Source organism: Narcine bancroftii, chromosome 13, assembly GCF_036971445.1.
Source record: "Narcine bancroftii isolate sNarBan1 chromosome 13, sNarBan1.hap1, whole genome shotgun sequence".
Lineage (NCBI taxonomy): Eukaryota > Metazoa > Chordata > Chondrichthyes > Torpediniformes > Narcinidae > Narcine > Narcine bancroftii.
Window position 1 is genome coordinate 88,324,082 of NC_091481.1, and position 13,878 is coordinate 88,337,959.

Below are 13,878 nucleotides of genomic sequence, written 5' to 3' on the forward strand. Positions count from 1 at the left end.
GAAAGTTGATAGAAATTTAGAACTCTTGAAATTAGCAAATGTGTTGAGGTAAACAGCCAGTAAATTGACTTTTTTTTTAGACGTACACCACAATAACAGGCCCTTCAGGCCCACGAACCCTTGTCGCCCAAATAGATCCATAAAACCAAATAACTTACCAACCCCCTACTTCTTTGTAACATGGGAGGAAATCGAAGCACCCAGAGGAAACCAATGCAGATAAAGGAAGAATGTACAAACTCCTGACAGACAGCACCAAATTCAAACCTGGGTTGTTGGTACTGTAATAGCATTGCACTAACCACTAATAGAGTTCACAAATGAAATTTCATCAGGTATTTTACTGAAAAATATTTTCCCAAGGGTTCCAGAACCTCTTAACCACTGCCACTGATCCCTGGGGAGATTTTCTGGGCCAGTGGAGCACTGGAGAGTCTGTGGGCTTTTGTCTCCCTGGTTACTGGGACGCCCGAGTCTCGACTCCTCCCTTCAGCCTACTGCGGAAGGCCAAGAAGGGGGAGAGCGGGTTTGGAGTCAGTATTGGGAACTCCGGTGTGCCACGGAGGGAGGAGAGGGAACACCATCGAGCCTAAGGTCCTGTTCTCCTTGATGATGCCGGGTCAAGGGATTCTTCCAAGTGTTCTAGTGAACCGGTGCGAACTCGAAAGGCTGACGTGGTCTGTTTCCGCTCTGTAAATGGTTATATGGTGATATGGTTTAGATTCCTACGATCCTATTCTTCACTGAGATGTGCATCTTAGCACACTTATGCAACCCAATTCTTCACTTTGCTGTGCACCTTTCTTTTGAAGAGGGAATCATGATTAAAAATTATTTTAACAGGACATAATTATTCATTGGTATTGCAATAACATCTCTCTTGTCAATTCTACCAATCAATCACATTGAACTTCATAATTAATAATTATTTTTGTCAATTGAGTTATCAAACATTATTTTTGAAATTATGAATTCATTTCATAGACATTTAAACATGAGAACAGCCAAATAATTTTACAACATGACATCGTTTTGAAATAATTACACTGGACAACAAAGATTTTGCTTCCTGATACTTTTGGGTGTATTTTATAAGTGTTGGACTGCTGATCACGAAAATCATAATATTTTCCTATCATGTACTGTTTTTTTAAATATAACCAATTTTGTGATTTCCTGTCATATTTTAAGTCTGTAGCAGTCTGTGAACTAAGTCACGACCTGGCTCACAAAATGCCCAGTGTACTCCGTGATCATGAAGCCCCCTTAGGAACCAATGGCCATCGTGCCACGTGAAGCCAGTGAGCCTTACATCAGTAGTGGACAAAATGATGGAATCCATTATTAAGGATGTAATAGCGGAGCATATGACTAGCAGAGAAGGGATCGGACGGAGTCAACATGGATTTACAAAAGGTAAATCTTGCTTGACAAATCTATTGGAATTCTTTGAGATGGTGACAGGTAAAATAGATGGGAGAGAGCCAGTGGATGTGGTGTTCCTGGATTTCCAAAAGGCCTTCGATAAGGTCCCACATAAACGACTGGCATGCAAAATCAAGGCTCATGGGATTGGGGGCAAGGTATTGATGTGGATTGAGAACTGGCTGGCAGATAGAAGACAAAGAGTTGGGATAAACAGCTCATTTTCTGAGTGGCAGGCGGTAACCAGTGGGGTGCCACAGGGATCTGTACTGGGACCCCAGCTGTTCACAATTTACATTAATGATCTAGTTGAGGGGATTGGATGAAATATCTCCAAATTTGCAGATGACACTAAGCTAGGAGGGGTTGTGTGCACTGAAGAGGGGGTCAGGAAGCTCCAGTGTGATTTGGATCAATTGGGGGACTGGGCAGATAAATGGCAAATGCACTACAATGTGGATCAATGTGAGGTTATCCACTTTGGTAATACCAACCAGAGGGCAGACTACGATTTGAATGGCAATAGATTGGGAGATGGAGATGTGCAGAGAGACCTAAGGGTTCTTGTGCACCAGTCACTGAAGGTGAACATGCAGGTACAGCAGGCGGTTAAAAAGCCAAATGGTAGGTGGGCCTTCATATCAAGAGGGTTTGAGTATAGGAACAAGGATACCTTACTGCAGCTGTACAGGGCCTTGGTGAGACCACACCTGGAGTATTGTGTGCAGTTTTGGTCACCTTATCTAAGGAAGGATGTTCTTGCAATGGAGGGAGTGCAGAGGCGATTCACCAGGCTGATACCTGGAATGGCAGGAATGACTTATGAGGAAAGATTGCGCAAATTGGGATTGTACTCGCTGGAGTTTAGAAGATTGAGAGGGGATCTCATAGAGACATATAAAATTCTTGCAGGACTGGACAGAATGGATGCGGAAGGGATGTTTCCGATAGTGGGGGAGTCCAGAACCCGGGGCCATGGTTCGAGGATAATAGGCAAACCATTTAGAACCGAGATAAGGAGGAATTTCTTGACCCAGAGGGTGGTGAATCTGTGGAATTCATGGCCACAGAGAGCAGTAGAGGCAGGTTCATTGAATATATTTAAGAGGGAATTAGATATTTCTTCAGTATAAGGGAATTAGGGGTTACGGAGAGAAGGCGGGGACAGGGTACTGAACTTTAAGATCAGCCATGAATGGCGGAGCAGGCTCGAAAGGCCGAATGACCTACTCCTGCTCCTATCTTTTATGTTTCTATGTTTCTATGTGAATGGTGCATGGTGGGAATCAGCGCACAATGGTGGGAACACTGGCCAGCACTGCAATGATGTCACTCCTGTCGTCAGAGGTAGGGAGTGAATATAAACTGAGCTGGCACAGGAAGACATCAGTCTTCGTCCTCGACTCGACCTTGGTGTGTGTTTTTCTTATTCCACACTTTGCAAAGCGTGCTCGCTACATTGGTGACCCTGACAGGTCCAATCGGCAGTTGGACCCAAAGATGATGGACCAAGCAGCTCTTTACATGGTCTTGCTCAAGCTGCCAATGTTCTGGGTGTTGCAGCCACACGTGGTTCGAATAAGTCGAGGCCCAGTTACACCTTCGACAGATCGTGTAGGAGCTATTGGTGCTGCACCTGGCGGTCAGGCACTTCTGATACTTTCTGGAAGGCAGAAAATTCAAGATCTTCAAAGGCCACAAATCACTGAATTTCACCTTCCACAAAGTGTCTGACCCTTGGTCGATCAGGCAGCAGAGGCACCTTTCCTACATCTTCAAATTCACCATGGACTGTCAACACATTCGTTAGCAAGAGAAATGTGGTGGCCTGTCCCACCATCGAGTCTGTCCACACCTTATCACAGGGTACAGACTATTCAGCCCTAACTAGGGCACAACACAATGACCCTGAGATCCCCACGAACAGGACGGCACTTTCCAGGCTGCAGCTGAAGGATGCCTTCATCGCCCCTGGAAACCAGATGCTCCTCTGCGACATCTCCACCTGCAAACTCCATCCCAATGTTCAGGCAGAATGGAGTCAGGTCTTTAATGTGGTGCTCAACTTGGCACATCTGGCCATCAGAACCACAGTAAAGATGGTGGCCAGCAGGTTAATCTGGCACGGGCTCCACAAACCAGTCAGTCAGTGGGCTAAGAACTGCACGCTCTGCCGGGCATCCAAGGTGCAAACTCACACTAAGGCAACTCTCCAGACTTTTGAGCCAGCGCGGCACAGGTTCAGCTATGTCCATGTCAACGTCATGGGGCAAGATATTTCCTCACTATGGATGACTGTTCCACGAAGTGGCTGAAGGCAGTCCTGATGGCTGACACAACCACAGAGACTTGTGCCAGAGCATTAATCAACACCTGGGTGTCCAGGTTCGGAGTCCTAGAACATCTCACCTCTGACAGAGGAGTGCAGTTTACCTTGGGGCTCTGAGCAGCGCTGGCCAAACTGTTGGGAACCTAACTCCACAATACCATGGCAATACTGCTCACAGACCAATGAGTTGGAGGAGCGGTTTCACTTAGATGTAGCCTTGATGGCCCGGCTTAAGGGGCCCAACTGAGCGGATAAACTGCCTCAAGCCCTTCTGGGGTATGCACTACGCCGAAAGAGGATTTTAATGCCTCCACAGCAGAAATGGTCTACAGTGCACCCAAGATAATGGCAGGGGAGTTCTTGGCCACCATCAAGGAACCAGAAACCCCCACGATGGCACTGAAACAGCTGAGTGAAAGACTAGGTACCCTAGCCCTTCCACAGCCACTGCTGCACAGTCAGACCAAATATTTCGTCCTCAAGGACTTGCACACCTGTGAATATGTTTTTGTGCAAAGCGGAGCGCACCTGGCAACCAAAGTCCATAAGAAAGGTCATACGGGGTCGTAGGCATAATGGGTCAATGTGTGTACTGGAGATTGCCGGCAAAAAGGAAACCTTCACCAATGACTGCCTGAAACCAGACCACGTAGACATTAGCCAGCCAGTCGAGCCTCAGCCCCTGAGATGCAGAGGTATGCCCCCAAAGCAGCAATAGACACCCCAATCACCAGTTCTGGGGTGGAGGGGACGTGTAACGACCTCTGAACCAAGTCGTGACCCAGCTCACAAAATGGCCAGTGAACACAGAAATTACAAGGAGCTCACAATGACCAATGGCCATCATCTCATATGACCTCCCGCACAGTGGGAAACAGCAGGCAAAGGCGGGAATGCTGGCCAGTTGGAGGCCAGAGCTGTGATGATGTCACTCCAGTCATCAGAGACAGGGAATGAATATAAACAGATCTGGCAGAGCAATAAATCTGTCTTCGACCTTGACTTGATTGTATGTGTGTCATTCCACACTTCACATTGCGTGCACGCTACAAGTCTATTTCAGGTATACAAAACCATGAAATAAACCATAAATGAACCAAAGACACTGCTTTACTTTTCGTGCATTATTATTATTATTATGTTCGGCTCCAAATCATGGGTCCTCTACCGGCACCACCTACGGCTCCTAGAACGCTTCCACCAGCGTTGTCTCCGCTCCATCCTCAACATCCATTGGAGCGCTTTCATCCCTAACGTCGAAGTACTCGAGATGGCAGAGGTCGACAGCATCGAGTCCACGCTGCTGAAGATCCAGCTGCTCTGGATGGGTCACGTCTCCAGAATGGAGGACCATCGCCTTCCCAAGATCGTGTTATATGGCGAGCTCTCCACTGGCCACCGTGACAGAGGTGCACCAAAGAAAAGGTACAAGGACTGCCTAAAGAAATCTCTTGGTGCCTGCCACATTGACCACCGCCAGTGGGCTGATAACGCCTCAAACCGTGCATCTTGGCGCCTCACAGTTTGGCGGGCAGCAACCTCCTTTGAAGAAGACCGCAGAGCCCACCTCACTGACAAAAGGCAAAGGAGGAAAAACCCAACACCCAACCCCAACCAACCAATTTTCCCCTGCAACCGCTGCAACCGTGTCTGCCTGTCCCGCATCGGACTTGTCAGCCACAAACGAGCCTGCAGCTGACGTGGACTTTTTACCCCCTCCATAAATCTTCGTCCGCGAAGCCAAGCCAAAGAGAATTATTATATTATATTGTGGCGGCATGCCATTAGGCAGGCAAACCGGCCCTGCATGTCACACACGCGGCGGGGCAGCCGGGCAAAATGGCACCATCGGGGGTTTCTCCCTGACCTCGGCACCAGGCTCAAAGCCTGCGGACTGCGGCCCACGTGATGCCCCGGCGACGTCAGGGCCCCCAGCGCGGTTCTCAGCCAGGTCCGGGCTGAGAGTATAAGACCAGCCAGACAGACCTGAATAAAGGAGTTTTTGGTCACTGAACTCAACTCGGTTGGTTGTGAGATCCTTCAGTAACAGAGCAGCCGCCGCTACAATATTATATTATTTTATTGTCTGATTCTGAAATGCAATGACATTGAAAATTCATTTTCTCAGATTCAGATCAGATTTATTGTCAGAAAACACACATGACACCACATACAACCCTGAGATTCTTTTTTCCCTCCAGACAGGACAGAATTACCACTTATTGGCAGTGCAAAAAAACCTGACTCAACATATACATGGAGACAAATAAAGGAATGTAAACAAATTGACTGTGCAAAACAGAAAATAAAAATCAATAAAAATGCAAAGTAAGAGTCCCTAAATGAGGCCCTGATTGAGCTTGTCGCGGATGAGTCTGATGGTGGAGGGGGAGCAGCTGTTCCTGAACCTAGTGCTACGAGTCTTGTGGCACCGACATCTCTTTCCTGATGGCAGTAGCAACAACACAGCGTGTGCTGGGTGGTGTGGATCCTTGATGATTGCTGCTGCTCTCTGACTGCAGCGTTCCTTGCACATGCTCTTGATGATGGGGAGGGCTGTCCTGGACTGTGTCCATTACCTTTTGCAGGGCTTTACACTTTTTTGGAATTGCACTTGGACTTCTTCCCTGCTGATCTTGGTGATGAACATGGTGAAAGGTTTCTCCATGTCTTTATGACCATGGAAAAGCAGTATCAGTATCAGTCAATGCAGCCAACTATTGTTGGACACTAACACTGACAGGAGAGACATCAGATGCTGAGTCCAAACGAAAATCAACAGCAAAACATTTTTAGGTCAATTGAACTAATGCAATGTGTCAAAATCATTATGCAATTAAACATGCTAAATTCAAAAAATGTTAATTTAATGTTTTTTCAACTTCCTACATGATACAGCAAATCTGAAATTATCTTTATGTTCATCTTGAAGTTGTCTATCATAATCCCCAATATTTTTACAGGAAGCAAAACTTTTGAAAAATGTTTTGTCAAGTGTTATCAATTATTATGTTTGATGAATTTCCTTACTTTGTAATAAGTTGAATGAAGGTTAAACATCCCAAAGAGGAGACCCTGATAGATGGTCAAAGAGAAATCATTGTACAGACCACTGCTGGAAAAAATCCACGGTGGATTGGCTACGTATTTCTGTACACGAGTGAAAAGCTGGTCGGATTGTACTTTTTCAATGTACATGATTCCAAAAGGGCAATTGTCTAAAAATGTGAGCTGATCAGTTGTGCTGTAACAAAAAGGAAAAGGTCATTAGATACCCACATTATCTGATTTCATGTTTAATATAAAATTGCAAAGGATTCTAGTCGCTATTTTTTTAAAACTGTCTAAAAGCAAAAAGTGCAAATAAAACAGTTTTGCAGTAAATTCCAAATTAAAACATCAACCATCATGCAAAGGACAGAAGGACTGAGGTGAAACATTAACACTGTTTCTTTATCCATTGACACACCCAGCTACTGGGTCATATGTCACAGAACAAATGTTGAGATGTTTCTCAAAGGGACATAGTATCAGAAAGGAATCAGTCAATTAAAACAAAGGCATGCAGGAACCTGAGAACATTACAGCACCTAAACAGGCCCAATCCAGTGTGTGCTGAACCATTCCACATTCCCCCACCCCACGACAAACCTGCACCCAGTCCAGAGCCCTCCATATCTCTCCCATCCATATAGCTGTCCAAATTCTTCTTAAAGGTTAAAAATGAAGTCCACATTCACCACTTCAGCTGGCAGCTCATTCCACACACCCACCACTTCCTGGGTGAAGATGTTCCCCAAAACCTTTCCCCTTTCAACCTTAACCCATGTCCTCTGGTTTATATCTCACCTATCCTCAGTGGAAAAAGCCGACCTACATATACTCTATCTCCGTCATAATTTTAAATACCTCGAAGAAATCTCTCCTCATTCTTCTATGCTCCATGGAATAAAGAGAGCCAAAAGGTCTCTTTACAACCCTATCCACCTGTGACATCATTTTCAGGGAATTATGAATCTGTATTCTCAGATCCCTCTGTTCTACCTGCAAATTTGCTGATCCAATTTACCACATTATCATCCAGATCACTGATATAAATGACAAACAACAATAGTCCCAGCACCGATCCCTGAGGCACCACTAGTCAGAGGCCTCCAGTTTAAGAAACAATTATCCACCACTACTCTCTGGCTTCTGCTGTCCAGCCATTGTTGAATCCAGTTCACAACTTTGCCATGAACACTTAGCTTCTGAACCTTCCTGACTAACCTCCCTTGCAGGACCTTGTCAAAGGTCTTACTAAAGTCTATGTAAGCAACATCCACAGCCTTTCCTTTGTCAACTTTCCTGGTAGCCTCCTCAGAGAACTGTGTTTGGTTAAACACTAACCTACCATGCACAAAGCTAGGCGTAGCGGTTGGCATAACGCCTTTACAGCACCACCAATCAGAACAGGAGTTCAAATCCTGCACTATCTGAAAAGAGTTTATTTTCCCCGTGTCTGCATGGGTTTTCCCTGGGGCTCCCACAGTTTCCTCCCAGGGGTGTGGGACAATCGAGTGTAATTGGGCGGCACAGACTGGTGGGCCGAAATGGCCTGTAATCGTGCTGAATGTCTGAATAAAATAAAATAAATAATCAGTTCCTGGCTATCCAAATAACTCTATAGCTGATCTCTTAGAACACCTTCCAATAATTTACCCCACTACTAACATCAGATTTAAAATAGATCAGTGGTTCTCAACCTTCCCCCCACCCCCCCCCCACCCATTCACAAGGGATTACTTAAGATCTTCTTCAGCATGATGCTGAACCAAGCCATGAAAGACCTCAACAATGAAGACGCTGTTTACATCCGGTACCGCACGGATGGCAGTCTCTTCAATCTGAGGCGCCTGCAAGCTCACACCAATACACAAGAGCAACTTGTCCGTGAACTACTCTTTGCAGACGATGCCGCTTTAGTTGCCCATTCAGAGCCAGCTCTTCAGCGCTTGACGTCCTGTTTTGCGGAAACTGCCAAAATGTTTGGCCTGGAAGTCAGCCTGAAGAAAACTGAGGTCCTCCATCAGCCAGCTCCCCACCATGACTACCAGCCCCCCCACATCTCCATCGGGCACACAGAACTCAAAATGGTCAACTAGTTTACCTATCTCGGCTACACCATTTCATCGGATGCAAGGATCGACAACGAGATAGACAACAGATTCGCCAAGGCAAATAGCGCCTACACAAAAGAGTCTGGAAAAACAACCAACTGAAAAACCTCAAAAAGATTAGCGTATACAGAGCCGTTGTCATACCCACACTCCTGTTCGGCTCCGAATCATGGGTCCTCTACCGGCACCACCTACGGCTCCTAGAACGCTTCCACCAGCGTTGTCTCCGCTCCATCCTCAACATCCATTGGAGCGACTTCATCCCTAACATCGAAGTACTCAAGATGGCAGAGGCCGACAGCATCGAATCCATGCTGCCGAAGATCCAACTGCGCTGGGTAGGTCACGTCTCCAAAATGGAGGACCATCGCCTTCCCAAGATCGTGTTCTATGGCGAGCTCTCCACTGGCCACCATGACAGAGGTGCACCAAAGAAGAGAGGTACAAGGATTGCCTAAAGAAATCTCTTGGTGCCTGCCCCATTGACCACCGCCAGTGGGCTGATCTCGCCTCCAACCGTGCATCTTGGCGCCTCACAGTTCGGCGGGCAGCAACCTCCTATGAAGAAGACCACAGAGCCCACCTCACTGACAAAAGGCAAAAGGAGGAAAAACCCAACACCCAACCCCAACCCACCAATTTTCCCCTGCAACTGCTGCAACCGTGCCTGCCTGTCCCGCATCGGACTTGTCAGCCACAAACGAGCCTGCAGCTGACGTGGACATTTACCCCTCCATAAATCTTCGTCTGCAAAGCCAAGCCAAAGACAGAAGAAAGAAGAGAAAGAGAGACTTAAGATGGTTTGTGATGAAAATGTTTAAATGTGGAACCTGGATCTTAAATTTTACACTCCCCTGGTATATCTTGCTTTGCGTCAAAGACAATTCTTAGCATCAGCATTACTGAGGTAAATCCACTTCAGGATCTGTGATGAGGTAAATTTCCTCTAACTTCAGAGTTGCTAGTCCCTCTCCAATGTACTTCAAAGTATTTCCATATGCCTATTGTTAACAACTAACAAAGGGGAAACCATTTCAAGTAAAGTTTAAAAAGCAAATTCTTTGAATGATTTATATGTTGTTGAACTCCAAAAGTGCTAAGGAATGTAGAACATTTTTGGAGTTCAACAACATATAAATCATTCAAAGTAATATGTATATTTAGCACCGTATTTGCCACACAACACAAGAATCAAAGGGAAGTATCTCAGTACTTCATGTCATAGGATCAAAGTAAGAAGCTTTTCATAACCATGCAATAAAAAGATCAGCTTTCCATAATTATCTCTACTCACTTATTAATATCACTGTAGGAAGGCAAAAGAATGAGCTCCTCATAGGATAATATTTCATCCACTGGAATAGTTCTTTTCGACATTTTTGTCGTGCCATTTTCAAAGGCTGCATATACTATCTAAAATCCAAAAGGAAAATTTCTTTAGAAATTAAATTCTGTTAAATCACATAAAACACTAATCGTACAGATGGAGCTTGAGTTATAATTTCAGCTTATCAAATGTCAAATTCTTGCACCTTTCTTTGCTGACACTGGATTTATTTATTATTGCCTTAATTCATCTGGTCTTTCAATGACCAAGCTCCCAAAACTCGGAAATTCTCTTCGAAAACTGCTCTGGCTCCCCACTTTCCTTCACGTGACATAATATTGGTCTATTTATTGGATTCTCTTGTTTAATTCATGTTCAACATCCATTTCTCTCATTGCAAAATGCCCTGTGCAGTCTGTAAAGAAAAGCATTTTTGCCTGCTTTTAACAATGAAATAACTATTGCAATTAGGGAAAAACTAAGGGCTGAGGTAAATCAAACACTAAGCCACAAAATGGGGCATGTATTTTTCTTTCCAAAGGTTATACACACACCTTAAGCACATCAGGAGAAAACATCTGTAATGTATAATTTTCAAGATAAAATACAATGAAATCTAAGTAGATTATTAGATTCAGTATACAACATCCAAGGGGTTTAAAGGTTACTTGCCCCATAGTTTGGAATGAGGAACGAAATATGAGAGCAAGTGGTAGAGATGGATACAATTACAATATTTAAAGCTACACGGAGAGGAAAGGTTTATAATAATAGTTTTCCACCTCTTTTTCCACTCACATGCCTCCTTCAGTTTTCCCTTACTCAGCACAGTGTACCTGTGGCATAGGATACCAGAGGTGCTCTGTGGCTAGCAAGGGATTACTTAAAGTGGAATAAAATAAGGCTGAGAACCACTGATATAGACCAAATGCAAGCAAATGGACCTAGCTTTGATAGATGGTTGGGTTGGTTGAAAGGCCTGTATCCATAGAAATAGGAAAAGGGGGAGGCCATCTGGCCCATCATGCTTGCTCCACCATTTCAAAAGATTATGGCCACTTACCTGCCTCCCCATAACCCTTCATTCCCCTTCTCTGCAAAGGATGCAAAAGTCTTAAATATATTTAATGAGGCAGCCTCTTCTGCTTCCTTGGGCAGAGAATTCTACAGATGGGATGGCATGGATGACATCGTGGTTAGCACCACACTTTTATTGGACCAACGATCAGGAGCAGGGTTCAAATTCCACACTGTTTGTCAGGAGTTTGCTCATTCTCCTTGTGTCTGCGTGGGTTTTTCCCAGGGGCTCCGATTTCCTCCCACCATTCAAAACATACCGGGGTTTGTAGGTTAATTGGGTGTAAATTGGGTGGTATGGACTTGTGGGCCATGCTGTATGTCTACATTTAAATTAAATAGATTCACTCTGGGAGAAGCAGTTCCTCCCCAACTCTTTCTCCCCACTTCTCTGAACCTTCAGGCTATGTTTCTGTCCCCAAGTTCAAGTGCTGTATGGGTCTTCATTTCTTCAGAGAAAAGCAGAAACAAAGAAAAAATGGCTCTAAAAACAGTAGAGGCTATGCCTAAAATAAAAGTAGAAAATTCTGTAAACACTCAGCAAGAGTGGTAGGAGAAGCAGCTAATGCTTCAGAACATTTCCTCAGAACTAGGAAGGAGAAACAAAAACAAGTGAATTTTCAGTAGCAGAGAAGGGAATATGAATAACAGAACAGGAACATCTCTGTGACAGTGAGAAGAAATGGATTAACGGGCAGTCAGAAACACATTCTGCTTCTTTGACGGTGTCGCGTGCTAACAAGGAAGCTGTGTGACATGCCCCACAGGATAGACTGTGCCAAAAAGAAAAATTGAGCCAAAATGATTTCAGGTAGAAAGCCCAAGTTCTGAAACAAACAGCAAGAAAACCTGAGATGCATGAAGTTGGAAAATTTGATATTGAGTCTGGAAATTTGCAACATGCTTAGACAGAAAAGATGTCTCTAACTTGCGTACGGCCTTATTGTAACACTGTGGGTGGACATAGACAGAAAGCTCAGTGAGAGGGGCAGGGTTAGGGCAGGGTCAGAGTCGCTTCTGCAAATTGTGCAACCTGCATTTAGTTTCTCCAGAGTAGAGGAGATCTAATGAAAATGCCACATTCTGTGCATGAGATTAAGTCATTGTATCACCAGAAAGTTTGGTTCCTGGATGGTGGGAAGGTACCAAGAATATGTGTAGATAGTGAACATTTTCAGACCCAGCACTGATCCCCTACAGCACTACACGAGCCACTGATGACCAACCAGAGAAATATCCATTTATCCAAATTCTCAGCCTTTTTAAATTTAGACATGCAGCACAGTATCATGCCTTTCCAGCCCCTGAACCCGTGCCCTCAAAATAGACCTACAGACGCTACACGTTTTTTTGAAGAGTGGGAGGAAACCCACGCAGACACGAGGAGAACGGACAAACTCCTCACAGACAGCGCCAGATTTGAACTTGGGTCATTAGCACTATACTAATACATTAGCCTACGTCTGCGCATTGCTCATGTAATACTCTCAAAGGACTCGAGTAGATTAGTTGACCATGATCTGCCCTTCCTGGATCCATACTGCATCTGCCTAGTGGAAAAGTCCCATCCAGGCATCTTGCCTGGGAGCAAATGTGTGGGAAACAGACAAGGTGCAGCTAAGGTCTCTCTTCGTGGTACAGAAAGACATTCCATAGGTAAGTCATTGATCTTAAAAGTTGGAGAATTTGATATAGTCTGGAGCCATTACACTTTTAATAAAAAATGTCAAGAACATCGTACTTGCCTCTTTTAATTTCATTTGCCTGTCAAAGAAGACAGTTAATGTTCTCTCACTTTTGGACTTGTATTCCTTGCCTCTTATTTTCTGCATGGCCAGAAAAGTGATCCAACCTCTTGAAGGACGAATGCGCGTTACCTTTGTGTAACCATCAATCCCATACCAGAGCTTTAAAAAAACAGATGGTGACACTTCCAGTATGCATGGAACAACAAATCAACTGCAATCAGTGAAGACGGGCAATCAGTGAAGACGGGCAATCAGTGAAGACGGGCAATCAGTGAAGACGGGCAATCAGTCAAGACGGGCAATCAGTCAAGACGGGCAATCAGTCAAGACGGGCAATCAGTCAAGACGGGCAATCAGTCAAGACGGGCAATGAGTGAAGACGGGCAATGAGTGAAGACGGGCAATCAGTGAAGACGGGCAATCAGTGAAGACGGGCAATCAGTGAAGACGGGCAATCAGTGAAGACGGGCAATCAGTGAAGACGGGCAATCAGTGAAGATGGGCAATCAGTGAAGATGGGCAATCAGTGAAGATGGATAATCAGTGAAGATAGGAAATCAGTGAAGATGGGCAATCAGTGAAGATAGGAAATCAGTGAAGATAGGAAATCAGTGAAGATGGGCAATCAGTGAAGATGGGCAATCAGTGAAGATGGGCAATCAGTGAAGATGGGCAATCAGTGAAGATGGGCAATCAGTGAAGATGGATAATCAGTGAAGATGGGCAATCAGTGATGATGGGCAATCAGTGAAGATGGGTAATCAGAGAAGATGGGTAATCAGTGAAGATGGGCAATCAGTGAAGATGGATAAT

The 13,878-nt window shown here is 44.9% G+C and overlaps 1 protein-coding gene across 8 annotated transcripts in view; it reads right to left on the reverse strand.

Moving 5' to 3' along the window:
* The window catches only part of LOC138747881 (cation channel sperm-associated auxiliary subunit gamma-like), a 196,406-nt gene that overhangs the window by 121,097 nt on the left and 61,431 nt on the right, over positions 1-13,878 (reverse strand). For all 8 annotated transcript variants that reach the window (XR_011347709.1, XR_011347711.1, XR_011347707.1 and 5 more), the window contains 3 exons: positions 13,063-13,224; positions 10,208-10,326; positions 6,785-6,998 (listed from right to left, as the gene is read on the reverse strand). Coding sequence is in view for 1 of the 8 variants with exons in the window: in XM_069907478.1 (XP_069763579.1) it covers positions 6,785-6,998; positions 10,208-10,326; positions 13,063-13,224 (495 nt within the window). In the remaining 7 variants the exon portion in view is untranslated. The remainder of the gene's footprint in view (positions 1-6,784; positions 6,999-10,207; positions 10,327-13,062; positions 13,225-13,878) is intronic.